Source organism: Anomalospiza imberbis, chromosome 6 (genome assembly GCF_031753505.1).
Source record: "Anomalospiza imberbis isolate Cuckoo-Finch-1a 21T00152 chromosome 6, ASM3175350v1, whole genome shotgun sequence".
In the NCBI taxonomy this organism is placed as follows: Eukaryota; Metazoa; Chordata; class Aves; order Passeriformes; family Viduidae; genus Anomalospiza; species Anomalospiza imberbis.
Window position 1 is genome coordinate 15,281,168 of NC_089686.1, and position 22,204 is coordinate 15,303,371.

The window sequence follows — 22,204 nt, forward strand, 5'->3', positions numbered from 1 at the left end:
AGCACCTGAACTGTGCAGAAGTTCAATTTACAATTTACTCTGTTCACCACCACTGAGAGACAGCCAAAGCTGCAGCAGCTGTCGCTCACCATTTCCAAATGAGTGACCTCTGACTGGAATTGGTTTTTATAGTCCACCAGACTCTTAAAAAATGCAATTTTGATGTTCAATCTAATCCCTTAGCCTCACAAAACAAGATTGTTTTCATTCCATTTGTACTCCAAGTAAAAATGTAGCCATGAACAGTGGAAATCTCTGTGTCAAGGCAAACCTGTAACAAGAATAATATAAAGGAAACATGCTCATAAATATGAATCTACTTCAGAACAATGCTTGGAATGCAGCACACACAAACCTCAGTAGGAAAAAGATATTACTTAGCGTATTTTCCAGTTTGTTGCTAAGATACTGTTGCTTCATTTCACTATTGTCATTTGCAGAAAATTTTGATTGCTCTTTTGCCATTTCAGTCATCTCATTGTAACAGCTATATAAACAAATGGGTTATAAAGGGAAAAGCACTGGATTGTGTTCCATGTGCATTCATCTGTAGCCTAGTCTCCCATATTCCTTCCTGTAACTTAGTTCCCTCCAATAAGATCTAAAAAATCAAATAGATTATTTTACGAGAACATAGAAAAGATAATTAAATTTATTTTTATATAACGTATAAAATCTGTAAGATCGCAGTCATTGTGCTCACCCTGTCTTTCTCTGAGAACTAGTAAAGTGCTCCTACAGTGTCTAATCTGCTGCCCTCTGTCCAAAAGTAGTCAAAAACACATGCAAAAAGATAGAATAACAATAGGAAAACAGAAAGTGTTGTTTTTCTTCAAATCTTCCAGCTATTTGTATGATTTTTTTACCTGGCCGTAGGACCTAATACCCAACTACTTTACAAAGTTTAAATGAATGATTTTCTATTGTAAACACTGGCTCTTCCTCCATAAGGAAGCTGATGAGTCCAGTTCCTTGCTATGACAACCATGAACACTGTCATACTCATGTCAAATATTAAAACTAACAACTTTTTGTCTTCAAGTATTCTTTACTCATTAGTTGCCATAGAAACTTAAGATTTCCTACTTGAAATTACTGTTGGCGAGTTTACTAAGTTTCTTCTTGTGCTAGTGTCCTTTACTTTATCCTTCCTTTCCTGGTATTTAAAGACTGCAGTCATATCTGCTCTAATCCTGGATTAAACAAGCTAAACTCAGAATTTTATTTTCATTCCTAAAACAGGCTCTTTATTCTCCTGACCACCCTAGCAGTTCCCTTGGTATCTGCTGCACTTTGACTTCACCTTTCTTGAAATAAGGTGATCAGAATATAGTATGGAAAATAAAAAATATCTAGGAAATAATGCCTCTTGCAAAGAATGAATATTTGTACAAGAGTTAGTTTACCAAATATATTACATTGGCAGCTCACAGTTAATCTTATGGTCAATTACTACTGTCATCCACAGTGACCTAAAATTAATTAAGTCCCATCTTAATGGTATACATTCTCAGTAATAGCTTTAGCTGAACAGTGCTGTACTTTGGATAATACAATTCATCCAATTATACTGGTCCTCAAGGTCCTTTCAATAGGCCTTGATATCATAAGTTTCCTTTGTATTAATGACTCTGTCATCAGCAAATTTAATATTGTATCACAGTTACTCATTAAATAAGATTAGTCCACAACACTTTAAGAAACTCAAGCAAACTCCATATTGCTGATAGGTTAATCTATCAGTACACATACCAATGTGCTCCCCCAAAAGAAACATGCATTTCCCTTCTTCTTTAGCCAGCTTCTTTCCCCTTGAAGTTCTGTGCTATTCCTTTTTCCCCTATGAAAAATATTTTGAGGTTGTCCAGACAGATTACATGTGCTTTATTTTTCTGCCCAGAAAACAAGTTACCCTCTTAAGGGACATGGCTTGATTTCCCATTTCCCCTTGGTTAACTGTCATACTACGAGATGAAATAACTCACACACTCACAATGTATAAGAAGGAAAAGAAGAAGTTTTATTTTTGACTTTGTAATATATAGAATTTTAAAAGTGATAGTGGATTGGAGGAAGAAATCGTTACTTCTCTAACCACACTGGTCAAATTAACAGTCTATTAATTCTCTCTTCTCACAAAGAAGAATGTAAAACAATTATTATTTACATGAACAGTGTGTGAGAACCCCAGTAGAAATATGTAAACATCAGAAGGCATAGAAAACTTTTAAAAGAACTTTAAAACTTCTAAAAGAACAGGGCGACAGTTAACCAATATGACTATTATTTAATTTCCTGTTATCTTCATAACTTCCTTTAGCATTATTCCCTTAAAGATACATTCTGAAGTATCTAGTGCATCTGACTTCATTTGCAGCTATTCCAAATGTTTCTCTCATATTAAATGGAGTTGTCTTTGCTATTCTTCAATCACACAGAAAAATCTTCACCTTGATAAATCTGTACTTGAAAAAGTCTTTGCTACTAGAACTAGAGTTAAACATGCCAGTACTCTTAAATCTCATGCTTACAGATGATCTTGTTCTCCTGGCTTCATGAACACATTCGCTGAAGGAGGAGCATGCTGTCTGACAAAGGCTTCACACAGATGAGTAAGAAATGCATTTGTGAAGCTGGAAGAACAAACAGAGAGAAAGTAAAAAAAGGCAGCATAGGCAAAGGGGTATATATTTTCAAATGAGGTTTAACAAATGGTGCTATGCCGTAAGATCTTGTCAGTCCCAGAATAGTATTCCAGAACTTCTGAGAACGACAACAAAGGCCTTAAGCCCAAGAACCAAGGCTTTACCTTGGCACTTCAGGACCAGGACAACAAGCCTCACCTGGCTGAATAACAGAAAAGACAAAAGAACAAATTTTACAGTCTGCAAAGCGCAGGAGGCATCAGGTCCCCCACAGGCCAGCAGCTGCATGTTCTTCAGGTGCAAAGTGCACTATGAGTATTAATATAAATCACAGTACGGTGACATTCTTTTGTTAGCAGAAATAGCTATCCAAATCAGTAATTAAGCACATACTGACATTCCTGCAAGAGACAAAAAAAAAAAAAAAAAGGAGAGAAACCAAAGAATTTCATTACTAAGTGAAAGCCTACATCAGTAGCTGACATGTACATTTATAACTGTTCCTGGTGCTGAATTCAGCTACATGAATCCCAAAATTAAAGGTACTGGTCAAAACATCCTCTGGCTTAAGCTTTCTTAGGAGAAGTCTTCATTATTTTATAAAAAATCAAAATATTAATTGAAAAAAAACATATAATATCTATTATGTAATACTGCACAGTAGGGACCAAACCACAATCCCTGGGCTACTGATCTGCAGGAATGTAAATTTACAGCTGGGAAGAACAGGATCTGTTACCAGGTAAAATTCTGTAATGAGGACATCAAACCCTTCAAGTTCTCTTGGGCTCTCAGACATATTGGCTTAGATACCTTGGAAACTATTGATAAAGTAACAAAATATGCATGTACTGACATGAGTTATGCAAACAAATGACATAATTCCTTAACTTATTAATACAGATCATTATCTTCAATTTACAATTTCCTGGTATTTAAATAACTGTTGATCTAAAGAAGCCCTAGGGGGGTAAAGCGGACCTGTTTCCTTTGTCTAATTTACAGTTTTACTAAGAGTTCACTCTGTACTGTCAATAATGGAATTGTATTTACCAGGATTTTAACAGCTGACTCTCTGTTAGGACACGAAGGTGAACTTCTCATTGACAAAGCCTTGTCACAACATACCAAAGCTGGGCCTCTTTCAGGTCATAAAGGCTCAGAAAGATTAATGTTACAAAGGCTTAGAAAGATTACTGTTACTGTAATACTGAGCAAATGTTTAGTTCCCTTGGTTATCCCATTTCAAGGCAACTCAACCAAATGGCTCTTGTACAACCAGTTCACACCGTGGCAGTGAGAAAGTCACCACGTCTGTGTAGGCTGTTCTGAAGCTCATTGCTTATTACAAACAGGCATGTCCCTTCTTTCAAATTGAGATTTAGGGCCTGTAATTCAGTCCCTCAGTCTAGAATATAGAGCTCAGTACTGATCAAGAAGAAAATCAGCTGCACCCCTCACATGAATTCTTACAGAAAAAATCAGAATACTCCTATCTCCCATAAAAAAACATGTCCACAATTACATTACAAAGCATAATTCAACATAATTTGGCAAATCATTTCCACATTAAATCCTTCTTTCAGGACAAAGCTGGAAATTCTACAACTACAAAAGGACATATAATTTTACCTAGGAGTAACCGCTAAGAACTTTTCTGTCCAAGTTTTTTTCATTATTTTTATTCAGCATCAGTGTTAAGTCAACCAAACCAGAATTTCTCAATAATCTCTTTCTTTTGCTTCTGCAAATTTACTTTTGCTTATATGCAGTAAAGAAGAAGAGAGAAAATGAAAAATATTGTAAACAAGCTTTTTTGTCACTTGTTTTGAATCTAAACAACCTGTAGGGAAAGGTACTTTTAATGAAGGAATGCAAGAAGAGTGCTGAGACCCCTCCTTAAGGCTGGCATTGGGATGCAGTCCCAGTTCCTGTCAGTGAGGCAGTCCTGTTGGCCATCACTGCCTCCAGCTCAGTACTACATAGATTAGGTTTGATGGCTGTACTGTGAAAGGTACCACGTAAAACATGTAAACCATGCACACCAAGAAAACTCAATTCTGTGAGTGCCCCAGAGCTGACGTGGGGGTTTTTGCCACGTGCCAAAGTCACTGCCTCAGCTCACAGGGCAGCAACGCTCGCTGTGGTGGCAGAAGTGACACTGCTCCCTCCTGACTGGAAGCCTGACCTTCCCCTCTCTGCCACAAATCCACTTACCAGGACAACTCCTGCTACGTGTCCTCCGTGCCACAGAAAGAGCAATTTACTCACTGGGGTCTGTTCTACACACAAAAACCAGCAGCACTGTCTCCATCTCCAAAGGCACATTGCCCTCGTATTTCTGTGTGGGAAGAGCAGTTATTTTACACATTTTAGGGGGATTTCTAAGTATTTGAGACATGTTTACTGTGCACAAGACATATTTACAAGCAAGTAAACTCAAGGGTGTGTACATATTTCTGCCCAGACAAGCCCAGGAAAAATTCTAACAAGACTGAGTAGTGCCAAAAAATACACTTAATCCTGCTCTAATAATTAGATTATTAATAAACTACACTGATATATTTTACATGAACTATACCATAAATGAATTATAGGGGAGTTCCTGCTCCCTGAACTCACTTCCTGTCACTGATTTAAACTCATCTCGTACAGAACATCAGGACCAAGCATCTAAAGCTCCATAGCCTTGCTCGTGGAATATGAATTGGAAGAAACTCCTCATATAGTGCATTGGTAAGTCATTAATGATGACTACCTGGAACTGGAACTGTCACTGAAAACATTTAGTATGCTTATTTCTGCCCTTGGCCTTTAAACATTAAAATTTAAAAAAAAGGTAGAGAAAACAACCGTCTGTTTTCCCATCTTCTCACAGAAGCAGGAAAGACCTGCAAATACCAAGGAGAAGGAATAATTGTAAGTGTTGCTGTAATTGTACGTGAACCGACGGTCGCGGTCTCTGTCACCGACGATGCTCCCGGTTTTTAACTCACTCTCCCCGTCTCACAGCAAGACTCTCTTCTGAACATCAGCCAGCGTTTCAGAAGAAACCAAAACCTTCCACTATAATTTATTTCGTCATCTTCCCACGGTAGGATACGGCTGCGAAGAGCGTGGATCACCCAAGAGGTAAAAAGAACCTCGCTCTGACCTCGGTGGTGTTCGCTCCTTTCCTGCAGCTATTTGCAACACGTAACTCTACCCGTAAAAGGCATGACAACCAGGAGCACGGAACACCCAAGCAAGCGTGAGCAGCAAATCTCTGTTACTGCCCGAGCGGTGCCGGTGACACGCAGCCGGAGGCGCGGACTCGGGCCGGCATTCCCGCGGCCGCTCCCGCTTTCCCTCGGCACCGCTCCCGGCCGGCGCCGCGCATGACGTCACGCGCCGGGTGACGTCACGCGGCAATGGCGGCGGCAATGGCGGCGCCCAGGCGCGCACGCGGGCGGTGGCGGCGGTAGCGGCAGCCGGGCCTGGGCAAGGCCCCCAGTCCCGCTCGGTCCCTGTGTGTGTGCCGCTCGGTCCCTGTGTGTGCCGCTCGGTCCCTCTGTGTGTGCCGCTCGGTCCCTCTGTGTGTGCCGCTCGGTCCCTCTGTGTGTGCCGCTCGGTCCCTGTGTGTGCCGCTCGGTCTCTGTGTGTGTGCCGCTCGGTCCCTCTGTGTGTGCCGCTCGGTCCCTGTGTGTGTGCCGCTCGGTCCCTGTGTGTGTGCCGCTCGGTCCCTGTGTGTGCCGCTCGGTCCCTGTGTGTGCCGCTCGGTCCCTCTGTGTGTGCCGCTCGGTCCCTGTGTGTGTGCCGCTCGGTCCCTGTGTGTGCCGCTCGGTCCCTCTGTGTGTGCCGCTCGGTCCCTCTGTGTGTGCCGCTCGGTCCCTCTGTGTGTGCCGCTCGGTCCCTCTGTGTGTGCCGCTCGGTCCCTGTGTGTGCCGCTCCGCCCCGGGGCTCCTGAGCGCGGTAAGCGCCGGGCGGGGCGGGGGGAGCAAGTGCCCGGAGCTCCCGCGTGTGGCGGCGGAGGCCGTGCTGGGCCCGCCGCCGCCGCTCCGGTGGTTCCCGGGGTGGGCAGGGGTGGGAGCGCTGCGCGGCCTGCGGCGGGGATTTATCCAGCCGTTCTGCTTTTATCTCCGGAGGTGTTCCAGGAGGGATGCAGTAGGCCTGGCCTGCCTGTTGTATTTAGTTATATTATAGTTCAAGGTATATTTTAGCTATATATATATAGATATATTAGCTCGAAGTTATATTTAAGTTATGATATTGATATATTTTAAGAAGAAGTAAAATAATTATTCCACGGTTTCCTGTTTGCTTGAATATCAAGGTGGTTTCCATGCCTTGTATTTGAAGGCCTTTTTTTTTTCTCCCTCGGTTTCTTTTTTAGGTAAAAAATGAAGGCCAGAAAAGGAGGAAGATTTAGATCTTCCTTTAAATTGAAGCGAAAAGGCATTGAAGTAGTAGGAGAATGGAAAACCGTGCAGATCGACCCCAATCTATTTGCTGAGGAGGAGTTTCGAGATATAGTGTGCTTGGAGGAACTCACAGAGTACAAGCTAGTAAGTTCTTCCAAAGTGGGGGAAGTAAAGGAGAAGAAGAGAAAGGCTGAGAGCGCTTCTGAAGAAGGCAATGAGGAGGTGGAAGAACCTGTCGTCCCTCCAAAAAAGAAAAAGAAAAAGAAAGATTTGAGAAGCCAAACAGATAAAGGCAATGCTCCTAATGCAGCAGAAATGGATGTGCTGGTTGATGAAGAGGTAAAGTGTAATGAAATAATTGAAGAAGCTAATTGTGAAGACCATGGACCTGTGACTGAGAGCATGTCAAGCAGAAGAGACACTCCAAAGAAGAAGAAAAAGAAGGTACCTAAAAACAAGGCTTTTCAAGCAAAGGAGGCCCTTCCATCGGCAGCTACTTATAAGAAAGTCAAAAACTGGACAACAGAAGTTTTATCTGCCTCAACTGATCAAAAAGCTGATGTGTCTGCATGGAAAGACCTGTTTGTACCTGAGCCAGTGTTGCAGGCTTTGAGCTACCTGGGGTTTAGTGCTCCAACTCCCATTCAAGCCTTAGCCTTACCTTCTGCCATTCGGGATAATATGGACGTTCTTGGTGCTGCAGAAACAGGTACAAGTCTGTTCAACTGATGGTGTATGCTGGGAGCATCCAGTTTCTCTCCTTAAATGTAGCCTATGGTTGCAAGTTTTTGTATGCAGAATAAGCAGTTTTTCTGTATTCTAAGAGAAGAGCATTTGTCTTTTGCATATCCAGTGAATTAGTAGAGTTTTAAAATTTTGAAACTTACATGTTTGTAAACATGATGACTTACATGTTTGTAAACTACTTGTTGAAATTTACATGTTTGTGAACATGGAAACTCCCATCTTTACAAAGCATGCAAAGCTTTGAAGTCTCAATGAGTTTCTGTGCTTTTGGCAGAAGTCTCTTTTCCTCTTTCTCAGACTGTTTCCTGTTTTGGGAATGGTAAGGTGATACTCTGCAAAAGGCAGAATTAATAAAGCAAACAGGGTCATTTCTGCAGCAGCCAAACACATGCTCCCAGGTTCCTGTGGAGATAATTCATGCTGGTGTGGAGCAGTAATAAACACTGGGCACAGTTTAAATGTGAATATGACCCAGGTTCTACTCAGAGCAAAACGGGCCCACCCTGTGCTCTGTCCCCAGGCTTTGCCTGTATGTTGTCGCCAGCCCTTCTCCCTGCTTGTGCTTAAAGTGGGTTATTTCATTAATGATTTGAGAGGTAGAGTCACATCCATCTTGTGCTCAGCTCATGCTTTGAGCATTGCTAGCCTTCATGAAATTTGTCATAGCTATTTGTTTACTTAATGCTATGAAGTCTCTGAACATTATGTTCCCTCAAACTTGGTTTGTGGTTCATAGCTTTGAAGTTTTGCCTTTGGCAAATTTTTTTTTCCCTAAAACACCTAGAGATAGGAAGCACAATTGGAAGCTGCCTTGGTTTCAAAGCTTCCTTTACACTGTTTTCATCTGTTCCAGTTGCTTTATCTCAGTGCTTCTCTGTAAAGTCATTTACTTCTCTCCAGCAAGAAGGTGTAGTAACTAATAAGATATGCAGTCATTTGCATTTTTATTTTAATTAGAAGCTGTGTTGGTGCTATTAGCTTTAGTAAGATTAGAAAGCCCCCGCAGGGAGTGTTTTTAAAAATGGAACAGAAAATTTAAATGGTGTTTCTGCACTGCAAAGAAGTGCCATTTTGGCAGTGCTGGTAAGCAAATCCCTTTCTAGCTGCAGAATGGAAAGCATGGTTGTTGGCAGGCTGTGTTGTTGCTTTATAATTTTATATAACCCTGAGGTAGTAGGAATGTGTTTTGCTCATTTATTCTTTCATGAGTGAAATCCAGATTCTCTCCAGAGAGTCCATCGGATCATCATGTTCCTTGGGAGAAAACTGGAAACTTGGGAGATGTGGACAATTGCCTGTTAAGAGGTGCTGCAGCTGGGAGGGATTGAAACTCTCCAGTTCTTATTTCTGCATCCTGCAGCCCCTCTTAGCATTGGGCCTGAGGGAGGAATATGTGAAGTTAAAGAGCTATTAATCTTTTTTGGTAGCAAGATTGAGAAGATTTCGACATGGCAGTAGATCCATGTGCAGATCAGACAAAGGGAATGTCAAGGCTTGTTTTTGCAGTGGGTCTAACCCTTGCTGTTCATTACTGTGCAGAACTAGTGAAGTTTCTGGTTAAGGAGCCAAATCTATGTGAAAATATACAATATGAAACTGTTTAAAAGAGCACAAATTGGCTTGAACTGTAGTACCAAGATATTCCTTCCTCCTGGTTTTGCACGCCTGTCTGTGCTATTTGTTTTGTATGTTAAAAAGATAACATGTCCTGTGAGGTGATAATATGTTTAATTTGTGGGTGAATCTAGTGCCTGTAGAATATCCTGATTATCACAGCCATTATCTGTCTGGGTGCAGTACTGACATTTGCACCAGCAAACTGCATTATGTTTAATTCAAAATCAGCAGCGATCTTCACCTTGAAAACAGATATTCTGTATTACCAGAACTTTATTGTATAAGTGTTCTAAATGCAGGTTATAAATATTTTCTGCTTCAAGTGCAGGCAGGAGTCATAAAATACATCCCAGCCATGCAGGAAGGTGGATAAGTGGATACAAGACTTTGCAGCAACACTGGCCAGGATGTTGACACTAGGCTTATCTGTATTAACTCATATTAAGGTTCTTCCCTTAAACAGGCAAAATTCTGTGTTGCTAGGCAAACCTTTACAGCTTTTTGATATGGAAGGAACTGAGATGAGATTTGCAGAGGACTGCTTTCCAGCAGTGGCCTATTACAGGCATGGTGTAATAGTGTCTTGTACTCTGGATGCTGCTTTTATGATTAGTGAACTGCTACATCTGAAAAGCTTAACTGGGGTGGATGTGCTACCATGCTTTTCCTACTGTCTTTATTGCTGACAGCTCAGAAGGGAATATGTGGCAGGGATGTAACTTGCAGTTAGTACAGTGAACCCTTGCAATTAAACTTGCTTTTGATAAGCCTTGTCTCTCCAAAGTGGATTTTCTCTTTTAAATTAGATGTATGTGTTCTGATTATAAAAATATGACCCAGTGCTAAATCAGGAAACTAGACAGCAGAGTATTTCAAAATACAGTATCTTGGAAAGTTGTAAACACAGGACTATAAATTGAAGATGGAAGCTAATCCTTCAAGTGCATTCCAGTTTGTCCTTGGCCTCATTTGCTATTCCTTTATTTGGAGAATGTTGATTAGAACTTTCAATTAGGGCATGGTATTCTCCTTATGGGCATACAGGTCTTTAAAAATATCTTGACTGCAACTGCAGCTTTTTAAAAACACTTTTAGAACAAATAAATATGCCTGACCTGCTAGAGATTGGAAAAAATACCTGTTCCCCAGGAACAGGGGAATGGAGATATATAAAGGGAACAGGAGAAAAGGTGCTACTGCTGCAAGTTTCTGGTCTTATAAAGATCATGAGTTTGCAACTGTTACAATGGTGTGTTTTAAGAACAGTGTGTGATTGGCTGTTGCTTTTCTCCTCTTTTCAAATAAATGACTTGTCAGTCTGTGTTATTATTCTTGTTTGTTTTTTTTTTAGGAAGCGGCAAAACGCTTGCATTTGCAATTCCGATGATTCACTCTGTGCTGCAGTGGCAAAAATCAAATAACTCAACAATCAGAAATGACAGTGTTTCTAAAGAGTCCCATCAGCATCATGATGAACCAAGATGGGAAAATGAGGATGAAGCAGAAAAACTAACCCATCAGCAGGCTGAAGATAGTGGAGATGAAGATGATGCATCTTTCACAACAGGCTGTGTGAAGGTGCTGGAAAATGTTGAATTTGATTCCGATGACGAGACACATACTGTTGACTCTGATAAAAAGAGACCTCTTTTAGGACTAGTCCTTACTCCTACAAGAGAATTAGCTGTACAAGTAAAGCACCACATTGATGCAGTTGCAAAGTTTACAGGTATGTAAATCCCACAGGCCATGTTCCACAGCCAGATTAGACTGGTTTTGGATCTTGGCATTGGTATTGAGCCAGAATGTGTGCCACACTTCCAGAAAATCATAAAATTAGTATAGCTTTTGAGGGGTTAGAGTTTTTAGCCAGTGATGTGTGAGAAATGCATGGAGATTCTTCAGTGAGATTCACGTGGAAGTAAGCAGTTAATGTGAGATGTTTTGTTTTAAATTAGTCTTCCTTTAAATAGGTATTGATTCCTGCTCTCACAACACAGAATCAGTACTAGATACCTGGCGACAGCTAACCTTGTTCTAGTTTTGGATAATGTAGACCATATATAATTAATAATTTCATTATATATAATATTCTGATTATATATATAATAATTTCATTTTTAACAAGTATATCAGTCTTTGTATATACTGTATATGTATAACTTTGTTCTATCTAATAAAAAAGAAAGTTATGGCCATAAATATTTAGGGTAGAGGTCTGACTTACCTCCAGCAGGAGTCAAGCCACAGAAGTGTTAGTGAGTAACATGCCTGACAAAAGCAATTCCCTCCTCTCCCTTTCCTTTCCAAACCAGAAGTCAGTACATCTGTTAAGTGAATGAGTGAGGACATGAAATTGTTGAAGACGGAGAGTTTTTCCTAATTCTCTCCACTACTCCAGTACCAGTAATTGTTTATTTATTAATGAGGATATGTAGTGCAACACACTACTTTTAAGCCCATCTTCCTTTGGTGTCTGTATGTCCTGCTGTGCTCATCAGTCTGCATCTGATTACAAGGCTTATTTTAACTGCTAGGCTGAAATAATCAATTTATGTCATACAGTTCTGATAGGAGCAGTGCTATTTATGTATAAAAATCTGCTGCCCAAGTGATAATATAGTTGCTGCAGCAGGAGAGATGATATTTTGATGCTGACTTTTTATTGCCTCAAACTCACTTTGGAAAAAAAAAAAAACCTGCTGTAGTGTTTCACAAGTAGTCCAGAAGACAGATCAGTGGAAGCTTGGATATTGGAAGGGTCTTGCACAGTAGCATTGAGTTTATCATGGGTCAGTGTATTCTTTAAAGGAATAGGGTGAAATAAGCCATGTGTGGAGTCTCCTTCCAAAGATAAACTCCTTTTAGTACCTCTGCAAACTACTTAAAGCTAACGAGGTCTGTGCTACTGTGCAAGAATCCGTATTCGGGTGGGAGCATACTTGGAAGGATTATTCCATAGCAAATAAGCAGCTATTTGGCAAGACAAGCGTTTCTCAGTCTTATTCTTGAAAGGATCTTCTGGTTATTCTTAACAGGAATATGTTTGTTCATGCAAATATAATTGACAAAACACGAGACTCTGAAATATGTGTAAACAAAACTAACAGCTATGGATGTGATTCTTCATGTGCGCTAATTCTTGGCATCTAACTATAATGAGTATTTTTCTGTAAAATTGAATGCATTTCTGTATGCTCAGTGTTACATAAAACTCCTGAAGTTTCCTGGCCAAAATGCTTGTTGAAAGTTACAATGTAGACTATTTAAAGCACATGAAGTAGAGATATATATAAAAACATTCACTGGTAAATTAGTGAAATAAAATCTGTTATTTATATGTTCTAGGTATTAAGACTGCAATCCTAGTAGGAGGTATGGCTGCACAGAAGCAAGAACGTGTACTGAATCGAAAGCCAGAAATTGTAATTGCAACCCCAGGCCGTCTGTGGGAGTTAGTTAAAGAGAGACACCCACATCTTTCAAATCTTCGTCAGCTCAGGTAAAGGTGCCTCTTCAGATAACTGAAGATACTGAACTGGGCAGCCCTGCATAGTGATTAGGTTTGCTAACAGATTAAATAATTTAGACTGCACAAGACCTATTTTTGTGTCAGTGTTTTATTGAAATGTACATTGGTTATTTTGATGGAGGGAAATGTCGGTTAAAAACAGTAGTAAAAACCTGATTTTTCAAAAGGAAAGGCTACTGTAGCTGCCTCAGCATGCCTGGTATTACTTTTGGTTTTATATGCATAACATCCTTCATGTGTTTAGCAGGAAAAGTTCATCATAAATGTATCAGGTTTGTATTTAGCTGCACAAGTGTATTTTTACTATGTGTTTTCTACTTGACAGGTGCCTTGTGATTGATGAAGCAGACCGAATGGTTGAGAAAGGTCACTTCTTAGAGCTGTCTCAGTTGCTGGAAATCTTAAATGATTCACAGTATAACCCTCGACGACAAACTTTTGTTTTTTCTGCCACTTTGACTTTAGTCCATCAGACTCCCACAAGAGTTTTACAAAAAAAGAATGCTAAAAAGATGGACAAGAAGACCAAACTAGAATTGTTAATGGAAAAAGTAGGAATAAAGGGCAAACCCAAAGTAATAGACTTAACAAGGAAAGAGGCTACTGTTGAGACACTGACAGAAACCAGAATCCACTGTAACACAAATGAGAAGGACTATTATCTCTATTACTTTCTTCTCCAGTATCCAGGAAGAACCATGGTGTTTGCAAACAGCATAGACTGTGTAAAACGCCTCAGTTCTCTCCTCACAATCTTAAATTGTGATCCTCTTCCTCTGCATGCCAACATGCACCAAAAGCAAAGGCTGAAAAACCTGGAAAGGTTTGCTGAGAGAGAGAGGTGAGTTGATTTTTAATTTTCTAGTAGAGAAAAAAAAGAAATTGCATAAAGGGTGCTGGTGAGGGGAAACAACTCTGTTAGAGTAGGAGCAGGTTGGGGAAGTTTACTGAGGATGTGAGTCCCCTGTTCATGAGCCCAAGATATTAATGATTAAGGATGAGATTTCACAGTTAAGGTGATGAACTGGAGCAAATTCAGTGGAAGGCCACCAAGATGGTGGAAGTGGAAGTGGAAGGCCATCAAGAAGCACTGGCTTTGCAAGAGAGGAGGCTGAAGGGACTGGGTGTTTGTATTACCTGGGAAAAGTATTTTGTAGGGAGCTAATGGCAGCCCTCTGACACCATAAAAGAAGGTTATCCAGAATAAGGAGCCAGGCTTTTCAGAGTGGTGCTTGATGTGAGGATGCGGGGTAATGGGTACAAGTTGAAATAAGAGATTCAGGCTGGATAGGGGAAAGAGCTTTTTCTCTGTGAGGACAGTTGAGCATGGGAACAGGCTGCTTGTCTTGGAGTTTTTTGAGGCTCAGTTGGATAAAAGCCCTGAGCAACCTGGTCCAGTCTTGCAGCTCATCCTGCTTTGAAGAGATGTTATTAGAGACCTCCTGTGGTCCTGAGAGCCTGAAATAGCCTGTGGTCCAGGAGCTTGTTGCTGCTGAAGGAGCTGTCACTCGCCTTGTTTTCAGACATTTTTTTAGAGCTGTCCTGCACAGCTCTGCCCAAGTCTTGGCTCTGCAGCTCATTTGATCCCCTGTTAAGGTATTGAATCTCCCTAAACCATCAGAAAACTAACCACTTACTACTCATTTGCAGGTTTAATTATATAAATAAGTATCCTGAGGGTCAAAGTATCTTTGAGCAGTGCAGAAGAAAGGGCAGTTGTGCATTTCAGCAGTAGTGGGCACAGCCAGGGCTTACCCAAGCAGGCCTGTCCTGCCATTGTAGGAAACATTATTTTGGGTTGTCTTTGGCATGGCCTTTGGGAGGAGATTTTTAGTGTCATTACTTACATAGTCCAGAAGCCTCACAGTTTAGTCCTGCTGTGAGCTGCTGCGTGCTGTCTGGGAGTTTGTACCTTGTTAATAGATCCAGGCATGGAGAACAGAGGTTGAATTGCTGTGATGGAGCTGCAGCATCCCTTGGCAAATGTATTGATAGCATTTGCATAGGTCAGGTAGGAAAGAAGTCTATGAGACCATCTCTCATTGCCTTCTGCAGATTGCAAGCTGTAGAATTTTCTGTTATTTCTGCTTTGAACCTTTTAGCAATAGAATATGCAGTCAGATGCCATAAAATCTTAACAAATTTCCGTTAAATAAAATTTACGTATTTCAGTTGCTGGGAGATTTTTTTAAAACAAACCGTTCCATATCCTGTGGAGACTTTTGTCTCTGTAGAGACTGCTTGTATAAAAGAACAACATTTTTGTTCATCTTGTCCAGGGATCAGGAGAAATAGTAATTGTTAGAACAGAACCCCGCCTTTTTTTCTAGGTTTTAATATACTGAGTGTATTTGAGTGCAAGTTGGTAGAAGATACTTCACCCCCAAAAACTGTTACTTAAATAGATAATGTTAATAATGTGATTTTTCTCAACTGGTGAAACTTTTATTACCATGTTTGTACTGCCAGAAGATCAACTGTGTTGTTAATGGTGGCGTCAAAGCAAGCTAAAGAAATTCTTTAAAACCTGGACAGTGCATTGAAGAGTGTAATGCAGGGACACATACTCCCCCTTCCTGATTGAATAGCAATTTTTTTCTAGCATTCTTGTGAACTGAGAGAGGAGAAAAATATAGGAAAACAGGATCCAGCAATGTAGTGCATTTATATATTGAAAAGAGAATAGACCTGCGGAAGGCAACACTTGCATTTTAAATTTTACTCTAGGAATTACTGTTTCAAGACAGCCCTTGAGGTGCATTGGGTATTGTTTCTGTAAGGGCAAACAGAATGCATATGTCCTACAGATAATACAGTATAAACCTGTTTCTTAAACTGTTGTGGTGGAATTCTAGGCTGCTGTATTTTATGTTCCTTAGCAAATTATTTGCTCTTCAATTTTATGTTCATTAAATTTTGTGTCTTTCTCAGCTGTGTCCTCCTGACAACAGATGTTGCAGCTCGTGGTCTTGATATTCCTAATGTCCAGCATGTCATCCACTACCAGGTTAAGCATTTTTAATGTTTTTCCTTTTACTATTTTGGTTTGATATGAGTTCTTGCTGACCCAAATCCTGAGCATTGTAAAGCCGTAATTCTTGGTCCCATATATAGTATAGTCCCAAGTATAGAGATTAAATCATTTAACTGTCCTTAGTGCTTTGTAAAGATCTCATTTCTGCAGTGGCTGACTGCAATAGGTAGCACTTTATGAATGTGTGATTGCATGTCAGAAATGACATAATAGATATGATCCTCCTTGCTTTTTGCTTACCTTTTATATCCAAAGGTGTCAAATTACTCAGCCTTATAACTCTTCTCTGAGGACACATAAAATATTTTCCTGCTTTGCAAGTGAAATGGTAGAGGGTCAGAAGTTAGGAGAGACTCACAAAAGATTACGCAAGGAAAAATTCTGTATCGGAGAACACAAAGTGTGTCCTGACGTCATCTTTTACATTATTTTCGTCTGTGTTACGTGCAACGTACTGTGTGTATAAAACCCAAAATTCTTTGGCAGCCTCTTGTCCAAGGCATGCCAGGCTGCTGGCAGCTGTCCTGGCCAGCTGCATGGCTCTCTGGGTTCTTGCAGGTCCCTCGCACCTCGGAGCTGTACGTGCACAGAAGCGGCCGAACGGCCCGAGCTGCCAACGAGGGCCTCAGCCTGCTGCTGATTGGCCCCGAGGACTTGATCAATTTTCGGAAAATCTATAAAACATTGGAGAAGAGTGAAGAGCTGCCATTTTTCCCAGTTGATGCCAAGTGCATGACTTCTATTAAGGTAAAGAAATAACAGTCTTTTTGCAGCCTGAGAAGTTGCTTGCTTATTTATATTACTGATATGATACTGCCTGTCTTGTTCTTTCCAGGCTTCAGATGAAATTTACTCTTAAGGATCTGGATTAGAAAATTAAGTTAATTGCACTTTATATTTATTTAATCAATATCTATGATTTCTCGTCAATAACTGGTCCAAGAAAGTTGTTCAAATATAAACATCACTTATGTTTTTCTAGAAACAGTGTAGGGAAGTGGATATGTTTTGTAGGTGTGGAGCTGGGATGGCTTTGCTAAGTACATTGTTTAAAGCCTCTTATGTTAGGAAGAGACTAGAGAACAGTGGCAGGTTCAGGGATATGCAGTGGTCTTCACCTGCCTCTTCCCATCTGAAGTTGTGAGTTGTCTGCTTTTCTAAAAGTTCTTGTACTGTGAGGCCACAGCTGCCACTGAACCCTGTCAAACTGAGTGTGTTTCTCTTTCCTAGCTTATTGCCCATTTTAAAGAGGATTCGGTCATTCACTAACTCACAAGACAGACAATCGTTAGAATTTACAAAACTGTGTTTTAAAAAGCATCTAGTCACTGCAGACTTTCTGCTTCTTTAATAGGAGACTATTTCATGTCAGCATTCTCTTAGCAGTTTGGATGGTCAGTAATACATAAATGGGATATATTTAAATACTAGATTTTAAAGAAATCCAGCTGGGGTAGAAATTTCTGAATATTACACAGTCATTGAGAACAGGGAAGAGTGCAAGCAGTCAGATAATGCAGCAGATGTCTTCCTCATGGTATTTTGATTCAGGCTTACCTACCTACTTGGATTGGACTGAGCCCAGGTTCTACCCCAGTGGCAACAGCAGTATCTTCACCTTGGGAATAATGACAGGAAGTTTCAAAACCCAGCAAATATTGCTGCAAATAGGGTATTTCTTTCAGGAAATGCAACTTTCTGAAACAGGAGAGAAAATCAAATAAATGCTTTGATGGATTGATTTTCTTTTTCTCCTGGTAGTAATGAAGAGAATCTGAGTTCCACCCCTATCTCCCCCACTGCCCCCTTCCACCCACTAAATGTTTCTAGTTACTGAGAGAAATCTGTTATTTTGAAGAGTGTTGCTTCAGAGGTTCAGTCTGTGTTTCTTGATGAGTAGTTGTTTGCTCTTATCATGCTGTATCAATTAATGGGCAAATAAATAATATTTCTACACTTCCCTTTTCCTGTCACCATCTCACAATGATCTCTCCTATCTGTAATAGTGCTCCTCTCCCCAGAAGAGATCTTTGTAATTGTAGTTGCAGAACTCCAGCCTCTTAAACCCTTGCAACAGTGCTATCTTATTTGCACTTTGTCCTGGGTTTAATCACAAAGTCATTGTAGTTGGGACTAATAATGCTGCTGGTCCTTTAGGTCTGTCCCATTGGCATGCTCCTTCCCTCCTTTTGCATGCCTTCATTCAAGTTCAGAAAAGTCTGAAGGGGTTTCACTTGAGAGGAATAGAACTGTTGAACCAGGATAGATTTAAAGAGGACTTAAATTTTACACAGGTGGAAAACCTTACTTTAAATTTCTTGTAATGATCTAACTAGTGACTGACTTAGTAGTCCACTGCAAGTTTTGCTTCTCTCTCTCTCTCTGTAGTAATTACACTGGCAGTCCTGGCTGCTGCTGTTACTGTGAAGCATCTGACTATTCCAATTCATGCATGGTTTTGTTTTATGCAACTTCAGGCACATTCCAAAGAGCAGAACTTGTTTCTGGTTGGTTCATAATTACTGTATGTGCAGATTTTCTTTCCACAGTGAATTAGTTATTTGTTTGGGCCAGCTGGAAGCCTGCAGGTCAGGTCAAGTTTGCTGGACATCTTTGTTCCACTTGTGTGTATCTGGGAAGAAGGACAGGACATTCTGTCCTGTGCCTAAACAAGATCCAGGTGCATTCCTGAAAATATGATCTGTTCCTTCCATATGGCCTGCAGGAGTTTACTTTCTTCAGAGTGAAATGAAAGTAGTGGCTGCTCCTTACTGCTGCGACTAATAACTCTTGAGATCAATCTGTGCTATATAAGTATGTAACTTGGAAATTATTGGTATCTGAATCATGGTTTGTTCTTGATGTCTCTCAGGTGTTTATAATGATTCATTCACAGAATGTTGAGTTAACATTCAGGTATGTTTAGCAGTGAGATGTTTTAGAAGTCAGATTCTGTCATGGATCTAAGGAAGGAAAACGCTAGTGAATGATGATGTGTTTATTAGGTGGGACGTGAGTAGGGAACAAAAGTGTCTCTGTACCAGTTGCATTGTAGTGCACTCTCTCAAACACTCTGCTAAAGTACCCCACATTTAAAGCAGATCATAATGTGTAAATGTACTTTCATTGCAGGAACGGATGAATTTGGCAAGGCAGATTGAGAAGGCAGAATTTTTCAACAGTCGGGCAAAGCAGCACAACTCCTGGCTCCAGCAAGCTGCAGAGGCTCTTGAGATGGATCTTGATGATGACATGTTGATGGGCAAGTAGAAAATGTTTTTTCATGGGTACGCTCAGTAGGGCCCATAGCCCTGGTGTCCAGAAGAAGCCCCACCGTGGCAGAGAAGCTTCAAAAGCTGCAGAGCAGGGGTGGGGGGGAAGGAAAGGAGTGTTGTTGAGGCGTGGTGTTAGTGGTGTTTTCAGAATGATCATGCATCTGGAGCTGAGAAGTGAAGTGTGACAGTTCTGGCAAGTTGCAGACAAGTCTACATGTTGTAGGACCGGAACTCTTGAGCTTCTGGCAAGCACTCCAGAGTAATCTAAGCAGCCCAGTATGTCCTGATTTGAGTCTTGTCCCCTCTTGTCATAGAGAAGGCTGTTTCCACACTTCTGCTTCTCTCTCCCACTCTCTTGTAGTCAGGCATCAGGACAGGAGCCTGACAGCTCTGTGTGGGAACAACCAGGAAGTGCTAGGGAACACCAAATATTATGTGAGCCTTAAGTAGGTTGAGCTGTGTGGGCTAAATGGCCGATACATATATTGAAGTTGATGAGGTTTTTGGTGGTTTGTTAGAAGTAAATAATTTTTTACATTTTTAAAATTACATATTTTGTAGGCTGTAGCTGAGAGAATGTGTAGGGCTGTACAACTGCAAATGGCTATTAGTTCAAGGCCATGAAGTTTTGCAAAGCTTAGATGCACTGTAAAATGCCCCATTGTGTGTTCATATTTTAGGAGCTGAAGGTAAGATTTCCTACCAGTTCTTTGAAGGCAGGCTGAATAGAGTTGCTGCAGAGGTCACTTCAGATTAGTCTGGCTCTAACCTGTTAGCTGCTAAATATGCCAATGCCTTAATTTTGAAACATGTTTAGATTAATGTCTTTCTTTATTCATGCCTGGGCTAGCTGCTTCTCAACCACTTTGCAAGCAAACACTAACCATCTCTGTCTTTATTGTTCGGGAGTGCTTTAGATAATTAGCACTCTGCTGTCTTGTTTTGACATAATCTGAGAATGCTGTGCTTTGGAATGAATTTCCAAATAGCACATCCAGTCCAAGTAAGTTCTGACTCTCAAGTGAAACACTTTCTAATTGCCACCAAGAAACTTGCCAGGTTTATGCTTTAAAGTGTACTCAGTCTCTAATTCTTGTGTGGCTTGTTGGAGACCAATTAAACTCCCAGTCATTCATGCGGTAAGTGAAGTGCCTCTTACACAGTTACAAAAGATTTAGTCATGTGCTTTCAATTTTACCTTACAGCAAGCTGGATTTAATTTTTCTCCTCAGTTCAGGCCTTAACTATGGTTACTCAGTACTCAGGATTCTTCTCGATCTCATTACCTTGTGAACAGCCTGGGTGATCTGAAAATGTCACAGAGGACTGGGAGTTGAGTGACCTTCTTAGAGAAAACTGGGGTCAGCATCTGCCCTTATCAGGTCTTACAAACACCTGCAATGCAAGTTTATTTCTTGTTGTGACATTCTGTATCTTTGATTTCTGCCCCCAGGAAGAAAAGCTAGTGAGCAAGAAGAAAGCCAGAAGCAAAAGATGCTGAAGGGGATGAAAAAACAACTGAAACATATGTTGTCCCAGCCACTGTTTAAAGTCCTTATGAAAACCAAGTACCCAACACAGTCTGGAAAACTACTATTGCCTCAGACATCAGAAGGCATTTCAGCTCTAGGTGCCATGTCCAAAAAGCAAGCCAAGAAGAAGAAATCAATAAAATAAAATTAGATAACAGCAGAATCATTCAGTGTGATAGAAGCAAGGACTATCCTCATCAAGGCTGTCAGTGCTTATGGAGGAACCCAGCTAAAAGACAGATTGTGTAAGGATGTTGCCTGTGTATTGGTTGTGCAGGCACAAAAAAAAAAATCATGATTTAAAGGGCTCAAATAACATCTGATTAGTTACTGGTGAATCTTGCCTTGGATCTTGTTTTTTATGTTACTTTTTTCATAAATCTCTATATTAATAGAAGTTAATTAGTTTTCACATAGTTCTGATCATTACTCCACTTTGTGAGATGGGTAAGAGTTACTGGATGGAATTCACTGTGGGCATACTCTAATGATAAAACTTGATTTGAATTTTAATGTCTTTAAAGGACAGGGGAAGGTCAGCTATATACAGTGCAAGTACAGCCTGAGCTGGTGGTAGTGGGAGGTTTGGCTTTTACTGCCTCTAGCTCAGTGTGAAAGGCAAAAAATACAGATAATGTTGCCAGTAAGTCTACAGTTCTGGTTTTGGAAATGTCCCAGCTGTCTTTCTCCTCTGATAATATTTCTCAGTTCTGTTCTCCACCAGGTTTAATTCTCTTAGTCCTGTGTTAATACATTTGAATGTGCAAAAAAAAGTTAGGGTGGCAATGGGCCAGGACTGACCTTGGGAGATGTGTAGATTTCTGAGGAGTAAGTGTTGCTACTCAGTGTTTTCTTGTGTAGTATTTGAAGTTAAGCCTGTATTTGAAAACATGTTAGAACCATGATCTTCACTGTAATAGAAGAGATGATGTTTTGAAATGTCACTTTTCAAGATTGCTCCATTATAATTGTGCTTTTAATAATTCTAACCTGATCTGGGCAAATATTTTTTTAAACTTTTTAAAAATATGTCAGAAAAATATATTTTGAATTTTTGTTAAATTATATCTGACATAAACGTCAAAGCCTGTGTCTGTTTTCAGTTACTTGAAATTTCTAAATCCCTCACAGCTGATGCTGTTTACACTTAGCAGGCAAGAAAAGGAGAAAAGCATCCAAAACATAAGACAGTGGAATCTGTATTGGTGGGAGGACAGGTAACCTTCACCTGCTGGCTGTGGATGAGGCTTAGTTTCTGTGTCTCAAACGGTGTGGATTGAACCAGCGTCACTGCCATGAAAAGAAGCACCAGTTTACTCAGCTACTCAGGGAAATGTGTCTGTGGGGCTGAGTGCCCCCTCTAACCACTTGCTAGTTATGTGAGAATAGCAAACTCTTTATTCTTTCATCTGTGTAAATAGT

At 40.5% G+C, this 22,204-nt stretch overlaps 1 protein-coding gene across 1 annotated transcript; it reads left to right on the plus strand.

Moving 5' to 3' along the window:
* The first annotated feature begins 6,577 nt into the window (after window positions 1-6,577).
* Window positions 6,578-21,888, plus strand: DDX24 (DEAD-box helicase 24). Its single transcript, XM_068192532.1, has 9 exons — window positions 6,578-6,596; window positions 7,018-7,754; window positions 10,761-11,138; window positions 12,758-12,911; window positions 13,267-13,782; window positions 15,873-15,948; window positions 16,534-16,722; window positions 19,108-19,241; window positions 20,708-21,888. Exons 2-9 carry the CDS (start codon window positions 7,025-7,027, stop codon window positions 20,925-20,927), a joined length of 2,397 nt encoding a protein of 798 aa, XP_068048633.1. The 5' UTR covers window positions 6,578-6,596; window positions 7,018-7,024; the 3' UTR covers window positions 20,928-21,888.
* The last annotated feature ends 316 nt before the right edge of the window (window positions 21,889-22,204 follow it).

Bases quoted from the DNA above. Each gene is read 5' to 3' on its own strand.
- DDX24 (XM_068192532.1), top strand. From the start codon at position 7,025: ATGAAGGCCAGAAAAGGAGGAAGATTTAGATCTTCCTTTAAATTGAAG. The intron at 12,912-13,266 runs GTAAAGGTGCCT...TCTACTTGACAG, and splicing joins TCAAATCTTCGTCAGCTCAG to GTGCCTTGTGATTGATGAAG. The intron at 15,949-16,533 runs GTTAAGCATTTT...GGGTTCTTGCAG, and splicing joins AGCATGTCATCCACTACCAG to GTCCCTCGCACCTCGGAGCT.